The following is a 25,764-nucleotide window of genomic DNA, read 5'->3' as shown; positions in this document are numbered from 1 at the left end:
ATTGCTGGCGATTTCCGCGAATTGCTTGCCATGATTCACTGAACACCGAACACCGAACACCGAACACTGAGCATTGAACAGACTGTGGCATGTACTTTTGCTCTTGTACGAGTACTTTTGCTCGTAATTTATATGTAGATCTTTACCACGACATATATGTTCAATTTGATTTGCAACTGTCAATGTGTTTGTTAGCAATGCCAATGTGACTGTGATGGAAAGTTGCAGCGACTGCCAGCAATTGTCCAGTCACTGATTGTGGTGCTCCATGTGGCTCTGCCCATCTGGCCTGAGACACAGAGACATAGCAGCCTCTTGCAGAGACTTTAATATGATAATACCCTAGATTAATTATATTAAGTTGTAGTTACCCTTTAAATTGATTTTTTATGAATTGGTGAATCTATATATGGACAACACAAATAACAGTCGAAGGCTCTTAAAAAGCAGAGCAGAGAGCAGAGTTAGTTAATAATATGTAAATACATATGTAAATTTAAATATATGAATTGATCTTATTGGAGTTCAAGCCATCCTGTTATCGTTAGTTATTATTAATAAATTTTCTTATTGTTTACCATAAGACAGATTGCAAATAAAAAAAAATTAAAAATAAAAAAATTTTATAATTTAAATTTAATTAATTTAAAGCCCAGTCTCTTGATTTAGGGAGGCTTTTGTAAAAAATATATAGAATAAATTCGTTTTGAAGTAGCATACTTTTTGGGTATTGCTTTGAGTTGATTTTGCTTAACTTTACTTTGGGACATCCCTTAAATATACCAGCTCAGAACTCAGAAGGTAGCTAAATATTGCAGCGGAGTGCGATTCCTAAAAATAATCTTGTTTTTATATAAATAAAATATTTATAATATCTATTGTATAGCTATATTCTAAGTAGCTTAATCCAAATATAAATGAATAGAATATAGTAAGGTAAAGTTTATGAGGATTTTTTATATATTCTAAGTCACGATGCATGCCAAAGGGTCTTCAATTTGATTCAATTCAAGTTTCAAACCCATCAAATTCAAAGTATTTCATATATTAACTTAAGGCATCTCCTCCCCCCCCCCTCTCTCTCTCTCTCTCTCTCTCTCTCTCTCTGTCCATCTTCTCAAGCACAATCTCAATTGAATCACTGAGCAACTAAAGCTGACTTCTAAGTCTCAAATTATTGACGAAGTCATACAAAACCTATTAAACTCTAAAAAGATCCTCCAAAATTACTATTAAATCATTGCCAATACAATTTACATATCGCATTGCTGACAATTTAGACATGGGGTATTTCAAAGTCTAACAACTCTGTTTATCTATTTTGGCTGTTATTTTCTTTATATTGCTATGAAATATTTTTACTAATTGCACATGAACAACGTTTATCACTCTGACAACATCGGCTTGCAACAACAGCGACAACAACAGTTGTTGCTGTTGTTGTTGCTGTTGTTGCCGCAGCTGTTTCTGTCTCTTTCTCCCACTGTTGCTGTTGTTATTATTGTTGAAGCTGTTACAAGGAAAACTCATAAGCATTATCATTAACAATATTATTGTTGTTGTCATCAGCAACAACAGCAACAGCAACGGTGACGGCCACAACCGCTGCATCATCAGCAAGCACAACAAAACGGAGGAGCCAAGAGGCTCATGAAATCGCCGGACGCTGCCTGCGCATAATCAGCAAGGCATTTAATAATTTTTATGTTTATATATATTTTGTATACCTTTTTTTTCCCCCTACGCCCACGCAGCGACGTTTTGTCTGGGAAAGTTGTTGTTGCGGTTGCTGTTGGTGTTGCTGTTGCTGTTGGTGTTGCTGTTGTTGCCGCTGACGGCGTTGATTTGTCGTTAAGTTTGCGTTAAGTGACCATCATTAGTTAAATATGTGCATTTTTCTTTAAGGATTTTCGCGTTTTTCTTTCGAGATAAACACCGTGAATGGCCGTTGTTCCGCTGTTGGCGGGCTGCCATCAAATTGCCATAATTCATGGCCAGCAGCGGCGACAACTTTCCTTTTCATAGATTCAATTTCACTGAGCTGCTGCTACCTTAAATTTGTGTTTTGTGATTTTCAAATTTGTGTCAGCGAATTGGCCAACATTAATTGAATTAGCTGCCAGCTCAGCCCATAAATTGGCATTGGCATGTCATTAAAATCAGTTGGCTTTGAATTAGCTGGCGGTACGAACGGAAGCTGTTGTTGCTGTTGCTGCTGCAGTTAGTCAAATGAAATTGAAAGACAATTAACCTGATTAGCGTGCGGTTGGCAACATGTTGCCGCAACATGCATGCATGTTGCTACTGTACTGTGCGATAGCGGTACATTTGTATCGTTAGGAAGTCAGACACTTGAAGCTCTGACTAGCAGCTAGTCGAGATCATTAATCACTGGCTGGCCGGGACTGCAGCGCGGATACGTAATTTAGTGGCCATAAATTAAAGAAACTTTGCACAGAGTTGCGAGTGAAATTGAAATGTTTAAGCGATGAGACAAATGCTCGACTTGATTGGAGCACAGTTTGTCGTTGTTGCTGTTGCTGTTGCTCTTACTGGGGCTTCTTTTGCTCTGTTTTGGCACTTGCCGAGTGGAAATTAATGACATTTTGCATGAGTCTCGATGTTGTTTATGAAAACAGCATTCAGTTCGCATTTACAGTTGGTCAAACTGATTGATGCATGTGTTGAGCACAACTTGACTGCAGTTCATATACATTTATCGCATATTGCCGCAGCTAGCCCCATCCCCACGCAGTGCGGGTTCACGCACAGCTGGTTGAGAAACAAAAGACTTAGGCAACGAACTGGGTTGCCCAAGAGATAAAGCGTGCAGCAGCTCATATTGTGTCCATGGCGATTTCTATGCTTTTATGACAGCAATAGAACATAAAATTGAACTACCAGCCAGCAACAGCAACAACAACCACAACAACTGAGATGACAATGGTAATCCGTAAAAATGCCTTTTGTGTTCACACAAACGAGCGAGAGAGAGGGAGAGAAAAATGTTGGAGAAAGTGTTGCAGGGGGCTTCGGCCAAACTGCGCCGTTTGCCACATTGTCAACGATGTGACATCTGCGAGGAAATAGTAAAAATAAATTATTGCTAAAATAAAAATCGAGAGAAAAAAAAAAGAAGCAAGCTGGCAGCCAGCCAAGTTGGTAGGCCGCGTCTGTTGTAATTTCAATTAATGTGGCTTATAAAAATAAACTTTTAGAGCTTTGTGCCTATTTCCCTGGCCAGCAGGCCGGCTGGCTGTCTGGCATTTAATTAAAACATGTGACGGCATTTATGATGGGTGGGCGACTTGGGACAGCGCTTCATGCGTTATAAACAAAGGCACAAGCAACAGCAGCAGCAACAGCAACAGCAGCAGCAGCGACAGCAACGTTAACAACAAGATCAGCAACTCTTGGGAAAAAGTGTGAAAGAAATGCCTCAAGCGTTGAGCATCGCGTCAACGCGCAGCGGAATTTGAAAAAGAAGTGAAATTTTCGCCGTACTCTCGTGTGTGAGAACCGCAAAGCAATTAATTTGTATAAGATACACTACAGCCATCAAAGCAAACCACTAGGGTAGCTGCAGCTACAGCTATACGACGGTATAAAAACACCTGTAACAACTTTGTATCAACTATAAAAGAAATGGTGGAAATTAATTTAAGTGCAACTCAAATTACTTTACAACTCTTACTTAAGATTTAATTTATTTTGGCTGTAATAAAATTATAATAAAAGATGTTTAAATAGGGTTTAAATTATCCTTAGTGTACTAAAATTAAAATTTAAGAAAAAAATTATAATAAAATTGTTTAATTAGCAAAATACTTTGTGGAAATATGAACAACAGCAACTGAAATATTTTTTTAGTTTCCATATATTATATATATATACATAGTTTACATATATATACAGAGTATCAATTAGCCAATCACAAATTACTCATGACATTTTTTCCGCTATTCATGCCCTGTACGCGCAACCGTTATATGGTATTCTGTTGTCACAGTAAAGATATAGTTGAGTTGATCAGGCTGTTGCCTGTTGTTGTTCAGATAAGCTGATCCTTTGAATCAATCACGAACCTACATATATAGATATATATGTACCCTTTACACTTCGATGCTCCTATACGCATATAGTTTAAATTAAAAAAAATCGATAAAGTCGCTTATATTCTTGCAACTCATCAAAAATTATATCTGCCCTCAGTATTTTTATCACATGTCGACCATTTTTTAGAGCTAGAAAGTCATTTAAATTTGCATCTAAAATAGTTTCTTTCAAAATATGAAATATTCCACACATGACTTCATATCGCAATTAAAAATATATTCTTTGACTCATTTGCAAATATTTAAACGATGATAATCATGCTTGGCAAGCCATATGAAACCATAGAAAGTCACAGTCAGAGCAAAGAGCATAGCTCTACTCATCTTATCAAGTACAGCATGAGCTCTACAACTGCTACAGGGTAAGTCCTAGTCGATCATTTGCAAATAAACAACTCTTGTTTTTTCTCTAAAAAAATTTTTTTTTGTTTCAGCCAAGTTGGTAGCAAAAAGCATTTTATAAATTAGAGCAACACTTGCTGCGCTGCTTGCGGCTGCTGTTGTTGCCATTGTTGTTGTTGCTGTTGTTGTCGCTAGCGTTGCCGCCTTAATGCCGCACCTTGCATGCGAAAATCTTTTCACGCCTCGGGCCAGGCATCATGCGAAAAACTAATTTCGGCGCACACATCGTATGTCTTGGCTCAGCTCCAGCTCCTCCAATTGGAGCACTAGAGACGACGGACGACGGACGACGGACGTCGAAAAACTCCTTATGCCGGAAGATGTTTCAATTTTGTGAAAAATCGCAACAATTAAGTGATTCAGGTGGCCTGATTTCAGATTTCCTAGCCAAAGAGTTTCATTCAGCTGTGCGAGCTCGCACTGTGGCTGGATGTATTTCGATGACATCATTCCATTCAATCGATTTGAAACGCTTGAGCGGCTTTTACAGATGTTTGCATAATTTGTCGAAAATGGTCAAAAGGCATTTGTGCACTGAAATCGAACATAAATCGCTAGATGTTTGTCTCGTCTGCCAGTCGCAGCCGCAAAGCCAACAAATCAATCAGAATCGCTTGACATTTGACAGTTAATGCACGAAGCAGCAACAGCAACAGTTACGAGCGAGCAGGAGCGGGAGGCTGGAGCTCTGGCTGACAGCGTTCTCAATCGTGGCGCCAGATCGCATCGAACGATTTAGGCAACGAACTTGAGGCCGTCTTTGCAGCCGCCGCCGCCGCCGCCGCCACCTCACTCAAGCGTAATTGATGAATTTACCTAAATAAAGAAAACAACTGGGCGCGCTTTTCCAGCAGGTGAAATTTTCCAAATTATTAATGATAATGACTTTTTACGCCAGCGCAAATATTTGAGCAACACTCCACACAACCAGCGGCCAGCGAGCACCACAGCGGTGCCGGGATAGACAGACCTCAGATCTGTAAACTGACCCACTAAGCTGCTGGCCGCGCAGTCGCAGTCGGACGTTTAGCCAATGTGGTTTTTGTACCAAGTGCAAAATGTAAATGAAAATTGTGCTGTGCAGCAGCGCCCAGCGGCGACCCGGCACCACCTCCTACTCCACCAGCGATCACCGACAATTGTTGCAATAATTTAGTAATTTTTTTTTTTCGCTTGTGCAATTTCATAAATTTGCATTTGTATGCCCAGTGGCCGGCGATTGGCACACATTTCCGCGTAATCATCATAATTTTTCCTGATTTTCCACGATATTTGATTTAATGCATTCGCTAATTTAGTGAAGTCCACCGTCGCGTCGTCGTATCCATTACGATTTGGCACGCCGCATAAAATGGCACATTTGAATACATTTCAATTTGGACAGTTGCCCCACTGATGATGATAATGATGACGATGACTTCATTAGCTCGACTCGTTTTGGCGAGCAAGAGTGTTTCTCGATCTCTTGATTAATGCTGGCGGAATGACGGGATCGATGCCAAGAGACACAGTTTCTATATATGAATGTGTAGGTGTGTGTGTGTGAGTGTGTGTTTGTGTGTGTAGCTCTGCTTTGGCTTAGACTCTACGACTCGGCGAGTCTCGGAGTGAGTCTTGGACTCAGCCCCGACGCCCAGTTGTCAATTATCATCATCTTGAGGCCCGCTCGCATGATCGCTTTGCCAGAATTATTATGTAAGTTTTTGGCATATTTAAATGATTTATGGCCCAAGGCATTGGCCATTGGCTCTGCGCATGCGGCTGTCCAGCCTTTGCTCTTGGCTTTGCTTTCCTCGTTGCTTCTTCGTCTTAGATGTTAACGTTCAAGTTGAAGTTGATGTCGGCACCGGCGTCGGCGTCGGCGTTGACTTCCTGTCCCTGGCCGACGTTTGAGGAGAACTTTTCATATGCGGGACTTGAACTTTTGGGGGCGCTAAGTCGCAGCCATTTGTTATCGATGGTAAAAGTTGCAGGCACTGAAATATTTTACAGTTGTGTGTCATGAACTTTAATGTTAAGCATGTTGATGTTGTTGCTGTTGTTGTTGTTGTTGTAGTCAATTTTTATGCAGTTTTCATTGCGCCTGCCGATACCTTTAAATGTGAGCAGTTCATGGGAACAACATTTGAGAAAGTCGTTGTTGTTATTGTTAATGCAGTTGTAGCTGTTGCTGTTGTTGTTGTTGTTGTTTTTATTGTAATCTTTGCTGTTGTTATTGCTGCTGCCGGGTCGCGCTTTAGGTGCCAAAGCTCGCAAACGTGCTGAGGTCGCGTCAGAGCATCAAATGGCAATCCCCAACACATAATTACACGTGCAAAATCTTATGTCTGACATTTTTGGGTTAACGCGACAAAGCATCATCGCAACACGGCAACATCAGCTTACCTGTCAGGTGTCGCAATTAACAGCACGTTTAATAACTCAATCGCCAGATGGATGTGCCCGACTGACCCTCATCAATATAATATGCAATAATTACGAATAGCCAACGCGCTGGCTGGAAGCCGAGCCAAATGCTGACCGAGCCAACACTTTGTGCTATAATTTTTGCCATTTACGAAATTGTAAATCAGTGTAAAACATTAATAGACTTGTCAGCGTTGTTGTTGTTGTTGTTGTTGTTGTTGAGCTGTTGAAGACAGGCGTGTGAACTTGATCAGCCACAAAAAAATAAACGACGCGCAGCTAAGCCAACCGCAGCATCCACACGCGTATGATCTTAATTTCAAAATAATATATATACCAATAATATGTATATTATAACTGAAATTAAGTATTTTCCCTATCGAAACTTTGATGCTCTGTAACAATACATTGTATATCAGTTTACATTACAATTTAAATATTTTGGTATATTTATAGATCTGCCATCAATTATTGATCCATATATCTTATAGATCTATTGGAAGAGCAGCTTCGCTTAGTTTTTAAATTGTAAAATATATATTCGATATATATACGTATAATGCAGTGCTCAGTTCAAGAGCTCTACCTACATTAGAAAACATGTTTAATGCTGGAAGCCTAATGGGTATGATATACAATCTCGAATCTTAGTAGTGTAAATATATACATTCAAAATTCCAAGTCTATAGAGTAAACAGGCTTTTCTCTTACACAGACAGTGTATAATGCAAAATGATACTCATTACAACTTCAGAACAAATAAATAACAAATATTAGATAAATTTTATAATATTAGATTATTTGAATAATATGAAGATAAATGTATTAAAGATAATATTATAGAAATATTAGAAAATTTTCAAATTTGTATTATATATTTCCGATCATTTGAATATAGACAAACCATTCAATACAGTCCATCGACAACAACAAAGCTAACGTAGACGAGCAAATTGATTTCTCACAGCTTTGTAATTTAAGCGATTTATAAAAAACAACAACAACAACAACAACAAGGTGAGAATTCGTTCAGATCGACCGCAAGTTAATTGCAAAGTTTGTGGTCATTGGAAATAGTAATTCAATTAGTTGTAGCCAAAGTTGAGGTGAGGAGAATCGAGATTCGGCGAGAGCAGAGCCGACGCTTGAGACGGCTTGGCCGGGCCAGCAGAAGAAAGTCGAAGCGCCATGTGGACAAAAGAGGTCTGTTTGCTTAACCCCGTCGAGTATTGGCAAATTTATGAACATAAAGCAGCGTTTATGCGTGCGGCTTATATGCAATAAAGGTAACTTAGTGCCAACAGTGTCATAAAGGCCGATGCCGCATAAACCAACAGTAACAACTGCCACAGTGGGTCTGGGTCTGGGTCTGGGGCGAAAAGTGAATTCAATAAGTGAATTTATGTGCAAAGACTAAAAAAGCGTAGCAGACTGGCAGAGTGGCAGACTGGCACCCAGGCAGGCAGGCATATTGCCAAAAGCGAAAATAAAATTAATAATCACAAGAATTTCACTTTTCACGCAACGACACAAAGCAACAACAACAACAACAACAGCAGCAGCAGCAACTACAACATCATCATCGTCTGCCTTGTCACCCACAAAAATAAAAAGCGAACGCAGTTGCATAAATTTATTGAAATTTGCATTTCGGTTTTTGGAGCTGGGGACGCTTTTGTTGTTGTTGCTGCCGCTGCTGTACCAAGTTTTGGCCTACAAAAAAAAAAAAAAAGAAAAAAATGCGAAGAAAAAATATGGCATCGATTGATCGCAACGCAAGATATTTCAATTAGCGTAAATACATTTTTGTCGCTGTTCGAACGGACGGACGGACGGGAACGGACAGACAGACGGACAGGCAGAGGCAGACGGCGCATTCAGATTGGCAGACGAGCTGCGTCCAAAGAGAAATCGAAGATCTTTTGCAGACGCTTAAGCAAACGCAACGGATGCGTAAATGAAGTAACGATATAGTTGTTATTCAGAAAATAGCGAAAGATAAAAAAGAGAGTGCTCTAGCCGAGCAGTGAACGACTACGAGATGCCCTGCACCAGGCATACTTATTTAACAATACATAAATTTAGTATAGAATATTGTTTAGTTCCTTTCTTTTTCACTTTTTAAGAGAGGCGGGCATTAAAAATCGAAAATGCTCATAGTTTTACATGTTATCAGCTGAAATTTTGCAACTTCAATTGTTCAGCTTTTAATTATTTACGTTATGCCAAAAAGAAATAAAATTTAAATACCAAATACTTATCGATAATTAAAAGAATGGTATAATTTATCGGCTATCGAAACAAATTTGAATGAATGTGACAGCCAATGATAAATGCATATTTAAGAATTGAATACTTTACCATTTTCGGCCGAGTATACACATATACTTACATATATGCATATGCATGTGTATATTAAATATGCTGTCACGCCTCTTTCTACTTTCTACACTGAACGCCCCTTTCAAATATAAGAATTTTCGAACTTTGCAAATTTCTTGGACATTTCATTGTTGAATGTTCGTTTATATAATATACATTGATCGCATTATTAGCTTGCATTGTTGAAGAAATACACTTTATGGTCTGTATTTTTAGGAATACAAATAACAATTAGTCTTAGGCAAACACTGTAATTTGATATAATTTGTATTGAGTTTACTGCGCAGCATGACAACTAGCTGAGTGCTACGTGAACGCGACCTGCATTTGCTTTAGACTGGACTGGCAGTTCCGTTTTTCTATAGCAATGCACAAAACATACAAATTTATGCAATAGCCAATTCACCAAATTGTAGAGCGTTTAAAAGACTAAAGTTTGTATCTGGATTAGACTGGTATCAAGGATCCTCTGGCGTTATGGTTACGCGCATTTGCTTAACGCCCCGCAATATGACAATATCTAACTCCTTTTTACCGTCTGCGAGCGCATCGTAAACATCAGAAGAATTCTTAATTTCCTTCTTGTTGATGTGCGTCACAATGTCACCCGGTTGGAGACCTCCGCTGAGAGGGGAAAAGCGGATTAAACTGGGAAATGAGTGGAAATATGTGGATTCTCTTACCTATGCGCTGGTGAGCCCACAATTACCTTCCACACGAGGACGCCGTGCGACAAGGTGTTCGGCATGTTCTGCGTTCGTGACTTGAGCTCAAAGAGTATGTCGGGGGTGAGGGTGAGCATGGTGATGCCCATATACCGTTTGACTGGATAGCCCGTCTTGTAAGCGGAGCCCTTTTTCCGACGCGCTGCGGCGCGCTCCAGAAACACTTTCACATAGTCTATGGGTATGGCGAAACTGATGCCGGCGGTCACCTTCATGGAGTTGACCCCAATGGCCTCGCCGTCCAGATTGACCAGCGGACCGCCCGAATTGCCAAAGGTAATGGCCGCGTCCGTTTGCAGGTAATTAATGTCGCGATTGCGCAGGCCCAGCTCCTGCGAAGCGCGCTGTGTGGAGCTGATGACGCCGGCCGTCACTGTGTTGCTCAACGCCAGCGGGCTGCCCAGGGCCACGACCCATTCGCCGGAACGCAACGTGCTGCTCTTGCCCAGCTTCATTACGGAGAGGTTGTTCACCTGGATACGCAACGTTGCCAAATCGGATGTCTGGTCCACATCCTCGATGGTGGCGGGAAATGTGCGTCCGTCGGATAGACGCACCTGCACCATCGTGTTGGGCTTGTTAATCACCACATGAGCATTGGTCAGTATGAGGCCATTCTGTTCGATGACGAAGCCGGAACCGTTCGATGCCGTGATGGGCTGCCCGCTGAAGTAGTCAAAGTGCCGCGTGTCCTTGATCTCGATGTACACGACAGAGTCGGCGCACCCAGCGACAACGTCCGCAATGAAATTGAATTCACGTCGGCGACCGTTCAGTGTGCGCGCCGAGATCGTCGGCGTCAACTCCTCGCGCTGTGCCACCATGGTGCTTGCCAGTGCACCGAGCGAGAATGGCACAAAGAAACGAATGGCGCTGCGCCAACTGTAGCCACTGAATCCATTTTTGTTGTTTCTATTGTCGTCCTCGTTTTTGTTGTTGTTATTATTTCTGCTGGAGTTTGTGCTAGTGGGACTGCTCGCTGAGTTAGTATTGAGTGCACTGGGTGCGGATTTGTGACGGCAGTAGAGCAACGTGGGCGCGCATCGTTTCACGAAGACATTCAGTTTGTTGATGCTGCGCAGCGCCATTAATTTCTGTGACTGTATCAAAATGTAATTGTTATTGTTATTTAATTTGTGCTTCCATTTGTGACTTGGCCGCACAGCTGTTTGACACATACGTCTAGCTGCCTGCTGTGTCACGCAGATAAATGTGCTCACAATCTATCGATAGGCGCAAAACAAACCGTCTGCAAATATTGGACATAAAATTTTCAGTTAACGTAATGGTTTCTCACAGACACCTCTAAATGGCATAATCAACATGAAGGAATTTTAGAAATAAAGTCTGTTATTGCTATATATAATAGAAAATACGGAGATTGCTATGCCGTCTTCCCTCAACCTGTCTGAATGTTGTATGACTATTTTGACGTGTATGGCCCGATAAGTTGTGTTGATTTTATCGCCTGGCTAACAATTGATATTCTCGCATTCGATTGCAGTTGCGAGCCAGTTCAAGAAGTGAAATAACAATGGAACAAAATTAATTGCACAAAATATAGTTTTAGTTTTAATTCTGGTGTTGAAATGTCGCAAATAGTATAGCCACACGCCGAAGTCATGATGGAAGTATTCCAAACTGATACGCATTACATATTTGTAAAGCGCGACAAGAGCCTGTGGTGGAATCGCAAGACGTCGGAATTTACAATAAAGCCAGGTAAATACAGAGATGAATCATTGCTTAGATGCAAGGCAGCAGCTGATTTTTTGTATTTATAATTAGTTGTTTTTGTTGCTTAGCCTCGACATAAGCCTTATCTGCATTTCGCTCACGTTTTTGCTCTCGAAAGCGAAAATGCACGGCAGGCAACGTAAATGTTCATAAACGTGTGTAATTCTGTGGTGAGTGTGTGTGTGTAGTGAGTGTGTGCTCTAGTTTGTCTCTGAATGTCAAGGGTGGAATGGGGCTTGGGAAGTCGGAGCTTCTGCCGCCCACTTATACAGTTAGCTTTGCCTGATTTGTTTTGTTGTGGGCGTTTGCGTCTGGTTTTTGCTGTGCGTTTTACTGTAAATGCCTTTTAATGGGTCGTGTATCTATTAATATACGGAACAGCAGTACAGTAAATACAGTGTGTACACAACCCTCTTTAGCCGCGAAAGGCTGAGCCGTTAGCTTCAAGCGTAATTCTTTGCGCAAATGACGTTCGTGCGTGTTTATTCATGTTGCTCGTTGTCCATTTGTAAGTGCGTTTACTGTTCCTTGTCTATTTACTATTCCTAGAGCAATCAGTTGTGTGCATGTTGACATTGTTCGGAAGTAATTATAAAAATAGCTTCACTATCAATTTGTATGTTTGCAAGTCCTTCTAATTGGGCTTCGTTTAACGTCCTGTTGATTGCTCGTTAATTGCGCAGGCGGTACAATTCCTGTAATTTAGTTAGCATGCAATTTAATATTCATTTAAGAATAAATTGTGTGTCCGATTCGCGGTTTGAACTCCAACCCCCGGTCACGGCCACGGCATTTGGCATGACTCAGCTGCAGACTTTGACCTTTTACATTGTGAAAGCTCAAAAATTTGCTCATTTGAACAAAAATCTCATTCAAGGTTACAGAAGCTGCTTTTCAAGTTCAAATTGCCAATTTCCAAAAACGGTTTTACGATCCAAATCCGTACGTAATCTTAAGTGGCATCAGCAGTTTGTCGACCCTTACACTTGCTCATTATCGTGTTTCACTTAACTTTGCGGTTTTAATTTGCTAATTTTTTTGTAACATTCAGGTATTACAAAAACGGTCCAGCTTGTTTTTTCTTTCCTCCCAAAATTTTGAAATATTCGTTTTTAATTTAGCTTGGCTTTGCCGTCTCTCTCTCTCTCTCTCTCTCTTTGTCTCCATATATTATTATATATATCTATATACATATTAATCACTATGTCACTTTAATATTGCATATATAGACGATAAAGTTGTGGCCTCAATTTAGTTTTAGCTCAATTTTTTTTATTGTTGATAAGCTTCTCTGTTTCTTTTTTGTTTTTTTAAGCTAAAAGACAAGTGCGATAAGATTAAGGGAAAATTATTTTAACGTGATATTTTTTGCGTCATTGTAAGATTTCTAACTATGCTACCGGTCACATCCGTTCACGTCTCTACTGCATTTATCTCAAGGATGAGTCATACAAGTTTTTTATTTTATTTTATTTTATTTATTTATTTTATTTATTTATTTATTTATTTATTTATTTATTTTTTATTTATTTTTTTTTGTGCGGCGAGGTGGTCTGGAATCGCTCATACATAATGTCTATGCTCAAAATGACCATAATTGCATAGATTACTCATCATTTTATGTACAGTAGATGATATTGATTTCTTGTGTATGGATTAGTTTAGTCTAAACTGAAAGAAAAGTTGAGACTTAAGAGTAGTAATAATAGGGATTATACTTTTTCATTGATAAATAATACGTTTAGTTAAAATGAAATTAATTGAATGATTTAGACTTAAAACGGACACTTTATAACTATCTAATTTCAATGTCGATCGCTCACACTTCGCTGTGTTAGCGTTGCGAAGCTTATCAAATATAGATAAAGGCCTGATTGGCCTATGATATCAACTGAAAATAAAGCAAATATGTGAGACATAGAGGAAGGTACAACTGTCTATAATGCATTAAATAATAAATATTAAATATACAAAACGTATTTAGTATGCCATAGCTCATATAAACTATTTCTGTTTTTTTTTTTTTTTTTTGCAGGATGGGATCTCAGCTCGGTGGAGGACATCGAGTGTATTGGTGTTACGCATGGCATTGTGGGCGTCATCTCGCTGCCTAATGTGTATGAACCGCATTTGGTGATTATTAAGGAGGCGGTTGCCATGGGTGTGCTATATCCGCCACATTTGGTGTACAAAATCAAGTCCATATGCATACTCAGTGCCGATGAGCCGGACTCGGAGCTGCCCAACTGCACCAAGCACACCAAGTAAGTTTGTCAGTTGTCTAGCATCTTCAACTTTGTTAATGTACTTTGCATGTCATTCTTACAGAAGCAACAGCTCCACGCCCACGCACAGCGCCTCCTCATCCAGCAACAATGCGAGTGGAAGAACCACGCAAGGGTCCAGCACGAAGAGTACCAAACTCTTCGAGGGCATGAATAAGACGTGGGGTGTTGTCAAGAGCGCTGGGAATACAATCAAAGCCACCACACAGCAGGCAGCCAATTTGGCTACCAAACAGGTTAAAAATTCTGTGGGTATACGGGAGCCAAGGCAAATCGAGCGACGTATTACCGAGGAGCTGCACAAAATATTTGACGAGACGGACAGTTTCTACTTCAGTTTCGACTGCGACATCACCAACAATCTGCAAAGGCACGTGGTCACAGAGGATGATGCCCAGCCGCAGCCAGATGAGAGATTTTTCTGGAACATGCACATGATCAGAGATATCATTAAGATGAATGTATGTACTGAATATTAAAAGTCAATTGCGAGACTTATTTCAATGTATTCCTGCATTGTAGGATAAAACATGGATATTGCCCATTATTCAAGGATTTGTGCAGGTGGAAGGATGTGTCATTGGCAATGACTGTTTTACATTGTCTTTGGTCTCGCGACGCTCACGTCATCGTGCGGGTACGCGGTAAGTCAATGGACACTATCTATATTATAGGCGATTAACTGTAATATATATAATTGCAGCTATAAACGCCGTGGAGTGGATGAGAAGGGCAACTGCGCCAATTACGTGGAAACAGAGCAATTACTCTCATTCCGCCATCACCAACTGTCCTTTACGCAGGTGCGCGGGTCGGTGCCCATTTTTTGGAGTCAGCCCGGGTACAAATATCGGCCGCCACCACGTTTGGATCGGGGCGTGGCCGAGACACAGCAAGCCTTTGAGCTGCACTTTACCAAAGAGCTAGCCATCTACGAGCGCGTATGCATTATTAACCTGGTGGAGCAGAGCGGAAAGGAGAAGCTGATTGGCGATGCGTATGCGGAGCATGTGATAAAATACAACAACGAACAGATAATCTATGTCACATTTGATTTCCATGACTATTGGTGAGTAGAGGTATATATATCACTATATTGCATTTATTATATTAACACATTCCTTTATCCAATAGTCGCGGCATGCGGTTTGGGAATGTGTCTGCATTGATTGATGCCATTGGTCCGGAGGCAGGTGCCATGGGCTTTCACTGGCGGGATCAGCGCGGCATCATCTGCAATCAAAAGTCCGTTTTTCGTGTTAATTGCATGGATTGTCTGGATCGTACGAATGTGGTACAGACGGCAATTGGAACAGCGGTGCTGCAATCGCAGCTGGTTAAGTTGGGGCTCTCGCCACCCTATTCCCCAATACCAGATCCATTGAAGTCCTCCTTTATGGTGCTGTGGGCAAACAATGGCGATGTTATAAGCAGACAGTATGCAGGCACGAATGCATTAAAGGTTAGAAATCATCTCTTAATCAATATTATAGATATTTCAGATTAATTTCTGTTCCATTCTAGGGTGATTACACACGAACGGGAGAGCGAAAAATCAGCGGCATGATGAAGGACGGCATGAACTCGGCCAATCGGTTTGTAGCATAATCAAACTACTTTATAATGAGTTCTATATATTTGCTTGTGCTCACACTTTATCCATTAACATGTTTTTATCTAAATAGCTTCATTCCATGATAATAATTTACATCGAAAGAAATCAAAGTTGATAATATTTCCTTGGGTTTAATTGTTGTATTTCTGAATATGGCCATTATCAACCTTTCGCACTGTTATCACGTTCTCTTTTTAATGACAAAATCGAACAAGAGAAGTCATTTCGGAATTAAAAATCCATTTTACTAATATCGCATGCTATTTACCCAATCTCCACTAATTATACACAAAAGCCCACCTATATGTTATTTGTTCAAGCTTCTATTTATTTGTACACTTCACTTAAACGTCAAACGACTTCGAAAGAATTTGATACTCTTTAACTATACTAACTATTGTTGAACCCATGCTTTGTGCCTGGGTGAAGGGTATGCCAGTGCTATCATAATAAATAGCAGACTGCATATCTGTGAACCCTGTTTATATATGACTCTTAGCTAATGTCATGCCCACTTCTTCGTAGCTTTTTCATTCAAAACTTTGCCGACTCGTTTCGCCAGTGCATTATCGATCTGATGCAAGGTCAACTGCAGCAGGCGGACGAATTGAGAGAGGATGATGTTCTAGAAACCATTGTACAAATACTCACACCCGAGTCCCGTCCACCATTGCGTGGATATTACAGTGCGGGCGTGCTGGGACCTGAGCTCAAATTGCTCGAGTCGGTTGTCTTAAACAGGTGCGCAAGTAGGACCATCGTAAATGAAGGCCTGAAAGCAGCTCAACCAGATGGCAAAGAAATTCAATCAAACGTATTCACACAATTACAATTCTTAGTTGCTCCAATTGTTACCATTTTATTGTTTCTTTCTCTTTAAAAGGTATATTACCATTCGATTTTCAATTTTATTTATTTATCATTTACTATCATTCATCTGCACCTTGCTTCTTTTATTGATTGTTTGAGAAATGAGAACTAAATGTGTAAATCATCCATACTGTTTCAGTTATTACCTAGCGCGCTTTAAGGACTCGTATCGTCAAGCCACTATTGATCTAATGCTGGGCAACCACGTTTCTTCGGAATCGCTAAGCGCTTTGGGCGGTCAAGCGGCGCCAGATGAAACTGACGGCGAAAATGCGGAGCATGCGAAATTACTGGTGGAAGACTGTCGTCGCTTACTGTTGAGCTCGGAGCAGTATCCAGTCGGTGCTTGGGGCTTAATCGATGCGGATCCCAGGTAAATATTACATTAAAATCCGTGAGCTATTAACAATTCTACCAACAACTACGCTTTAGCTCTGGGGATGCCAACGAAACGGAGGTGGACTCAGTCTTGTTGCTTACGGACGACTGTTATATTGTGGCCGAGTATGATTCGCATCTGGACAAGATTGTGCGCTTTGAGAAGGTACTGTTGTCACAGGTGCGGCTCATTGAACTCGGCATGCATCAGCAGACAAAAATCTTTCAAGGATCCTCGCAGGCGCATCTGTGCCTGCGCCTGAACTACTGCGTTGATGGTCTAGAGGGATACTTCCACATGTTCCGCTCAGCCAATTTGCGTTTCTTTAACAATGCAGCCTATGTTATTAAAACGCAGGAGGAGCTCACCGAATCGCTGACCGCGATTGTGGAAATGTTTCGAATCGCTTTGGAGAACGCCGGCAATAAGGATGTTCGTTTTATTACTGGCGGGGTTTTGCAGCGACGCAAGAGTAAACTGCCATTGTTGGATGTGCCGAAAGGCATGCCTCGCAATCTATCTGAATCTCAACTGGTACAGCTCAGTTCCAAAGCCATTTCGAACGTCGCTGGACAGTTCTCGAAACTAGGTCAGACCTTTAAGAAGCCCTCGAGCGCCGGTCAGCCTGGCAACGTTGCCGCCACTCTCAATCCGCAAGTGATGCGCCAATCAGAGGGTACAGCATTGGACTTTTGCCAGGAAGCCGACAAGGCCGTTTTTACAGTCGGCGGCAAGCAACGGGCGAATAGCTCGAGCAGCACGGACACCGATGAGCGCGACAATAGCCTGTATGAGCCTGAGGTGGACTCGGACGTTGAGATTGCTATGGATAAGGGCAACTACAATGAGAACACCTTTCTGCCCTCCGTTGGAATTGTGATGGGCGGGCAAATAGAGCAGCCCAGCTCCTCAAACAATATGCGACAACTGGAGCAAAAGGATAGCATGTGCAAAACTGCCGAGGATGTGCTCACCATATCTATATCAACTGTAACCGATAATGTTGGTCTGCCCAATGGCTTGCTAGAGAATGCGCCAACCCTGCGGCCGATTACGCCAAATCCTCAAATATGCTTACAGGCTCAAGAGACGGAGAATTCGGATGTGGAAGGGGATAGACACGGGCTAAGGTCGGTATTCTACATTTAATTTCCCAATGTAATATTAATGCTTTGTTCGTTGTGTTCTGGGCCTTAAGTTGTTTGTAGACAATCTTTATATATTAGACAAGCTCTATATTCTATATATTTGTACAATTTTTCTTTTATTGTGTTGAAGTTATTTCACAAATAGCTATGAAACTATTAAGTATTATGGTATTATTATAGCCTTTATATGTTCAATTGCTCTCACGTATACAAATAGTATTTATGTTACATACTCAAAGCATGTGTTTCCTAACAAAATATATGTTTCTTATGTAATCGAATGGCTTACAGTTCAACAAATAAATCTATTCATAAGTCAACAATATAAGAGCGTTTCTTTTTTGTTACAAATATTTGTGATCCACTTTTTAGTATTGCTGCCAATGAAGCAAACCTTCCGCACGGTCAGCCCGTCTATTTTGAGGCTAACAAGTTTAAGCCCATTACCAATCCACTCTCCAAGCTGGCCAAAGGCATGCAGAACATTGGCTTGAATCTGGATCCACGCAAGATTGCCAATAAGGTAAGCCGATAAATCATTTGTCGAATCAGACCTAACCGTATTATCTTCATTGCTTGCAGGCCAGCGTGCTGTCGCCTACTAGCCTATCGGCGGATAACTCTCCTCCAGGCCGTGGTCCAGGCTCGCGAGATGTATTGCTAGAAATGTGGGAAGCTGAGAAATGCAAGTCCAAGCTGATAGCTCTGTGAAGGGATATACTAAGTGATATACAAAATTATTTATTATACAAGTTTTAGAGCGGAAAGTTTACTCTAGCTGTTTTACGTGGCACTTCCATATAAGGGAATCTATATACTATATATAGCTCATATATATATATATATATATATACATACATACAATAAGTATTTTCGTTCATGCGGCACGTATTTAATAGACATGTTCGTTGAACTGTACCCGATATATGCAATGTTTGTGATTGTTACTGTAGTGCGTTAGTTAACTATGTGTGTCATCAACATTTACAAATATGTATATCTATTTGTTTGTGATTGTATGGTAAATTAAGTTAAACGGAATATGTTACGTATGCATGAGTAACACCAAGCAATATAAATATGTTTTCAGGTTCAATTGATATTTTAACAACCTAATTATTCATGTATTATGATGTAGCAACAAATACTTATGACATGCTTTATAAACCTAACCACCAAATGCATAGATTTAATTATTCAATTATAGCGTGCTTATGAATGTAGACATCTTATACGTAAACGAAACCAAAAACCAAAAACAAACAAAAAACAAATGTCACAAACAAACAAACAAATAAACAACAAAAAGACAAGACAAACAGAAGACTTGGCCAATGCGTATGTAACTTATTTTATACACGGAACACTAAAAACAAAAACTAAATTTTTTGGCTAGATTATGAGTATTAAAAATAAAAAGAAAAACCATTATTAACTTAGCGATATTCAATAAAAAATTAAGAAAACTAATAAACATCTAAAAATGTAGAATTCGAAACGCCAACGAATATACAAATTTATTATACACGCTGCGATTATTCGATTATGATGTATTTTTATTAACTATAACGTGTTTATTGTCACTCCAAATGTAATACAAATCTGTAGTAATATATATGTACATATACGCCACCGAATACTTGGATATGCCTATACATATACATAAATATAAATAGCTTCAAATATAATTGGAACATATAGCAAACTCGAAGCATACGAGTTAGTTATTCTCTTCCTATACTTGGAGAGCTTAGTAATTTATAATTGTGCATTGATTTCAGAAACGAATAGATTCACCAAAATTTTGATTACTTTTTGGACATTACAGAATTTTTGAGCACTTTTTCGAAATTATTCAAAATCAGTATATAAACAGCTTTTAATTTTTTTGCTGCCTCAAGGCAATGTATAATATGACTTAAATAGAACATGGGACTTATGACTTCGTACCGATGATAGCAATGTATGTTGATTTTTTATCGCATATGAATATTTATGATGTTATAAAAAAGACAATCTAGTGAAATAGAAACTTGTTAAAGAGATGCAGTGAATGATGTAACCTGTTGAATTATTAATATTCAAAGAGATTTTGTAGGCTTTTCTTTATCAATTAAGTAAGCGACATACTTATGTCGACCCGAGATAAAAACTAGTTTCTATGATATTACCCCAAGAAGACTAAGCTTAACTTTTGGTTAATCGAAAACCAGTAAATATGTAAGAATTGTTTTTTAGTCTTGTCAAGAATTCCTAAAGCAATCCTTGGGATTTATTCCCACCTATTCCTTGCAGTAGATCATATTGAAGCAACCGCAATATAATCTGTAAAGTTAAGTAATTTCGATCAGATTATTACATCGTGAGGTTAACATACTGTAGTTACGGAGCTGTTCTTCCTCGGTTGTTATTTATGCGGGTAGCCAATCCTGTTTTATAGGAACAGAACGTGTCAGCGCCAAGTGTTGTCCCACTCTTGGATGTTGGATGGCCCTTGTTTACATAAGTGATAAAAAAAAAGTGGCCGAGAAACCACCACCACGAAAGCGTCACTGTGCTGCGGAAATCAAAAATCTATTAAAATACCACGGAAACGGACCGCATAACGCTGCCAATCAGCTTATGTGTACATAAGTGTGTATGGCTCTATTGATATTGGAGTTTTATTTATGCGAACTTTGGCATGGCCAATGCCGGGCAACAGGCAAGAGGGCAACAGGCAAGAGCCAGCAGGCCAGGCATCAGGCGGACGCATATTGAACTCTTGGCACGTCAGCTGATAAGATCCGCACGCTGATGTTTTGTTTTTGTTTTTTTTTTTTTTTTTTCATTCTTTTTGTCTTCTGTTTTGACCAAACGTCCAATATCATGCTAATGTTGCCACACAGTTGCATCAATTGTTTTTCAATCAAAGGGCCATCAATCTTTTGAATGTTTGTTTAATTAACGCACAGGCCGCTTTGTCTACCTTGCCCAATCAGTGGCAACCAACGCCCATGGCAATGGCATAAGTAAGCTGCGAGTGTTTCATGCCAGCCCAGTTGACCCTCGGTTACGCTTGATTGCCAGGATATACATATTCTGGTTCCGGACTCCACCCGATGCCTTCGCCCTTGTTCTGGCTTCGTTTTCGTTCTGCTTCTGCTTTGGTTTGGCATTTTTCTTTCGCATTTCACTTCTTAACTTTGTCCATGTCTTCTGCGTCCATTAAGTGTGTCTGTGCTAAGACTTGGAAATTGTCTTTTGAATGTTTCAATTACACGCCTTCTTAAGCACAGCTTCTCTCGACTCAAATTGAAGCAACGCTTGAGCCAGCAGCTCCCTTAAATTCGGTTGACAGGCGACTGGCTGCTCGTGCCTTTCGTATTTTTCGGCTTTCATGCGCCAATAAAGTGAAATACACAGATAGTCCAAGAATTTACTGCGTTCAATCTATCGTATGCATGTGAGGGTGCTATATATATATATGTGTGTCTGTGTGTGTGTGTGTGTGTGTGTGTGTCTTGCCTTTCTTATTGCCTTGCACCCGCCTGGCACTTTCGTTAAACACTTTTGCCTTAAACCATTAATTTCCTATACGTTCGCCTTGTACGTGTTGGTAGCCAGCACCCGGGTCTAGAGGAAACTTAATTTTATTGCTAAAAGCGGGTTAAGTGCTTGACACACAGCTGAGTGCCTCCATTATATAAAGCGCAGAGCCGGCTGCCTGCCTGCCACTGCCTCGATAGGAATCGAATTTGCTTTATGGCATGTATGCTAATTTTATGTCTAGTTAACATTCGCCCAGGGACTGAGGGTATGCTCCTCGATGGCTCCGAGTTAACATTTACTGCGATTGACTTTTAATTTACAGTTGAGCCCAAAGTCAGTTATCAGCCGTATTAAGCAACTGCAAATTAAAAGTGATTTGGTATTTTAAGTAAATCATTTTCTGGCATTAGCAAACTTAAGACCTCCCCAACAACTCTTTAATGGCCTGTAGCGTAGCTCATGATCGAACCCCCATTAAAATAAATGCATCGAATTTGTGTAAAACTATAAATTTCAAGTGTTTGCACAATGCGAGCAAATTGATTGCAAGAACCGTAAAATCAAATGATGCATAAATAAAATCAATGCCATCATGACCCAAAGGTCAAACTGCACAATATGTGCGTTATTTGCGAGGATTTTAGTTTACGACCGCAGAGCAACCAGATTGACACTTGCAAGCAAATTAAATAGAAAAGTGCGTTAGGCGAAAAGTGAGCCGAGAATGCTCTTGTGAAATTTTATACATAATTGAATTTATGGTCAATTCGTGTCACACACACACACACAGATACACTCTCAATCTGTGCATACCATTATTACCCAAAACATATAGACAGCTGAGGTCAGATCAGATCAGCGCTTTTCGGTGGGTGACTTGGCCCATTGGCCTGCGGCTATTGCACCACACGCCAAACAATCGGAAACCGAATGTCATCTTCAATTTCAAATTCAATTATAAAACAAATTGGTTTGAGCGCAAATAAATACAGCTACAAATATATCTATTTATAAATATATACGTACATCCATATATGTATGTGCATATGTATGTGCGGGGATGAATTGGTGTGGTCGAGCCACTCGAAGCAACATCAAACGGAAAATCCATTCATCCACTTTGGAATTGTGTCCAGTCGCTCTAGTGAAATAAATGTAATGAAATGTTAACAAATGACAACAGGCTGGCAAACATGCAGCAAAAACCGCAAGGGTGCCTTGCTCCTGCATCCATGCTGACCACACAGACAGACAGACACACACACACACACACACAGACACAGTACACACACATACTCCACGTATCGAATTAGTTTGATGAGATTTATTGGCTCAAGTCCCACTTGACCAACAGCAGCGCCTGGCCAGACAATTATGGATGAGTACCATTTGTTTTTGGCCGGACTTTGATACTTCACATTCGCTTGCTTATGGGCAAATCATGTGGCTGACAATGATGCTAATGACGATTCCTCGGCATTATATGGCACCGATATTCATGGCCGTTGGCTCAGATTTTCTCTATTACCTAAGCGCATCGGATTACCATGTGGGTGAATCAATCCCAAGCCCAAACCCAAAGGCAAACCCCGACTCGAAACTTAATGCCCATGCCCATGCCCACGCCCACTCACACGGCCATGCCCTTGCCTGGGCAGTTCAGCCCACGCACGACGCTTGTCAACGCCAGCCCCTTGTTGCAGGTCCTTTGGGGAAATTTGTCAGAGCATCAGCAGCGTTAAGGTGCCAATTAAGGGCTTTTTAGTATCAATTACAAAATCGCACGTTTCCACACCTTTATCAAGCTTGAGGAAGTCTGTCCTTGTGTGCACGTATGAGTGCCAATCTATCTGTGCCTCTGTGTGTGGAGCCTTTTCGCATTACGTGGCTGGTGTTATATGCCGGTCAGCATTCGGTTTGGGGTTCGGTTGGGCTCTGCGGCTCTGCTGCTATGTCTGTGGCATCTTTTGCGAAATTGTTTTGTGTCATTGTTTTTATTTCTGCTGCTTTCGGCTCGCCTCCTTTTCTGTCACTCCCCATTTGACAGCGTCATTTTGTCAGTGATTTATTGTTTCGATGGCGGCAAATTGGGTTTGTCATTAAAGTAGTTAGATTACTGAAAGCATAATCGAGAGATTACGACAACATTTTCGCCCAGTCGCAATCTATGATAATAGAGCTTCGATTTATATTCTATTAAAGCGTGTTAAGGTCAAGGGAGTAAGTCTTAAAACGAGAATTGGAATGAAACTTTTTAAGTTCATAGATAATTAAAAGAATAAATGTGCCGAGATGTTTCTGGCATATTTAATCACTCTTAATTAATTTCAGATAGCTGTTGGCTACTTGAATCAGGTTCCTTAACGGATAGTTGAGGTCTTATATTAAAATTATTAGCAGTTGCAATATAAAATATATGAATTAAGGAATAAGCTTGAGCAGGCTTTTATTTTTCAACTTTATAAGCTTCATTAGTGGGGTACATAAGATCAGCCTAGCAAGAATCGCTGCAACGAGTCATGTTCTGTCTCTGGCACAGAAACTGTGCCTTCTCCAGGCACTTCCAGTTATTCATCCGGAAAGCTGAATCCCGGGACCACAAGTTCATACAGTGCTCAACACCTGGCAAATCTGGCTGCCCATCAGACCAAGAGAAGAATTTCAGTGGCTGTCCGTTGGTTATTGACATGAACTTGTCAACTGAGACAAGATCGTTGTCCGATATCAAGTACCTAGCGTGCTTGTCGGCGTCGGCCAGATAATCTGAAACAATTTTCATCTCTTCCGTCGGTTCGATCAAGGCCAGATCTCCGCCAAATCTTCGACATATGTGGGCGGCTTGGAACCAGGTCACTTTTGATCTACCATGGAAATAGTATTTCTCGCCGATCCGGATTGGTTTGCAAAATCTTTATCAGAGACTCGAATATATTTACATTATTCACGATATCCTACCAGTAATTTTAGGGTCGCTTGGATAGTTTAAGTCATATGCGTGTGCACTGTAGAGACAGACTCCGAGTAGGAAAAGTAGAGAGTGTTTCATAGTGAATCGTAGCAGTGCGAAATTAGTTTGAGCAACCCAACCAGCCAGCCAACGTCTTTTATAGCGATATCTGACTTTTTACTTAAGTATATACATGCAAAATGAAGTATCCCTTCAAGTATGGGTAAACTCTTTCCCAGTTTTACTCTCCTATATTGCCAGTCAGCCAGTTGCGAATATATTCGATTTAATTGTTTAGGTATTAAAAAAAAAAAAAAATTTCTTTAAGTTATATAAGATATATGTATATGTAGATATTTACATATTATTTCATTATTTATTTAAGTATTAAAAAAAAAACCTAACAAATCGCCTAACATCTGCTGATTGTTAAACAATTATATAAACAAGATGCATAAGTCACAAAAATTAAAATAAATAAATATCTAAGAGATATTCAGCACAAAAATTCTAATAAAACCAAAAATATATAATTTGAGTATATTTACATATTTATATTATTTTAAATTATTTATTAAAAATGTCTTAAGATTTTTACAATAATTTAAAAATTTTCAGGTCTACTTAAAGATACCCTCAACTCTAGATTATAAAATGCATATCAGTTAAATATCTTTAGCTATAGATTATATAATGCATTTCGCTGTGTTTCTAAACTAGTCTTCTTTATGTAATTATACGCGAATCGCACTGACTATATTTGCTTTTTTCTATATTCATCGAGCTGGTTTCCTAATCGTTATGTTCATTAAGCATGAATGAGCTTCCGATGCCGGAAGCTGTATTAATAATCTTCGAACGAGTATTGCGCAGTCGGTTACTTCAGACTGCAATTTTTATACCTTGTTGCGTACTAGTTAATGCATAAGCTTTGTAAGCTAATTACTGTTTACCTTAGTAGCTCTTAAGTGGCGGAGTAAAGCTTTATAATCAAATATGTTTTGCATTTAATAATATGTTTTCATTAACCATAGCATCCGCTTAGTTTTGCTTCAAGATTTTAAAGACTCGCTTCCACTAACAGCTTTAGTCACACTTTCACACATATGTAGGTCCGCTGGCCGGGAAGTTGCTTCCTTTCTCAGATCTTTGTCAGCTCCAACTCTGCCGCGTCCTCTGCTGTCAGCTGGTTTCGTGTAATCCACACCTAAAATCCATGGCA

General features: G+C 40.0%; 2 protein-coding genes and 1 pseudogene across 3 annotated transcripts; 1 reads left to right on the top strand and 2 right to left on the bottom strand.

Moving 5' to 3' along the window:
* Positions 1-9,417: 9,417 nt before the first annotated feature.
* On the bottom strand, positions 9,418-11,427 carry HtrA2 (HTRA2-related serine protease). Its single transcript, XM_018017751.2, has 2 exons — positions 9,989-11,427; positions 9,418-9,929 (listed from the first exon to the last, which is right to left on the bottom strand). The coding sequence occupies exons 1-2, from the start codon at positions 11,206-11,208 to the stop codon at positions 9,764-9,766; spliced, it is 1,386 nt and encodes a 461-aa protein (XP_017873240.1). The 5' UTR covers positions 11,209-11,427; the 3' UTR covers positions 9,418-9,763.
* An 84-nt stretch (positions 11,428-11,511) lies between these two features.
* On the top strand, positions 11,512-20,141 carry sp3 (phosphatidylinositide phosphatase spermathreecae). 2 transcript variants are annotated; one of them, XM_018017744.2, is made up of 12 exons: positions 11,512-11,752; positions 13,803-14,031; positions 14,096-14,513; positions 14,575-14,696; positions 14,756-15,121; positions 15,187-15,514; positions 15,577-15,647; positions 16,193-16,408; positions 16,677-16,910; positions 16,970-18,046; positions 18,437-18,587; positions 18,647-20,141. In XM_018017744.2, exons 1-12 carry the CDS (start codon positions 11,653-11,655, stop codon positions 18,773-18,775), a joined length of 3,441 nt encoding a protein of 1,146 aa, XP_017873233.1. In that variant the 5' UTR covers positions 11,512-11,652; the 3' UTR covers positions 18,776-20,141. The 2 variants fall into 2 exon arrangements, with proteins under 2 accessions (XP_017873233.1, XP_017873234.1); XM_018017745.2 differs by lacking the exon at positions 16,193-16,408.
* A 3,948-nt stretch (positions 20,142-24,089) lies between these two features.
* LOC108619311 (C-type lectin 37Db-like) lies at positions 24,090-24,775 on the bottom strand (annotated as a pseudogene).
* Between the last annotated feature and the right edge of the window lie 989 nt (positions 24,776-25,764).

The sequence above is a fragment of the Drosophila arizonae genome, chromosome 2 (genome assembly GCF_054131065.1).
Source record: "Drosophila arizonae isolate 15081-1271.41 chromosome 2, UAZ_ARI_1.0, whole genome shotgun sequence".
Lineage (NCBI taxonomy): Eukaryota > Metazoa > Arthropoda > Insecta > Diptera > Drosophilidae > Drosophila > Drosophila arizonae.
Note: the sequence above shows the minus strand (reverse complement) of the source record. Positions and strands in the feature narration are given on the sequence as shown.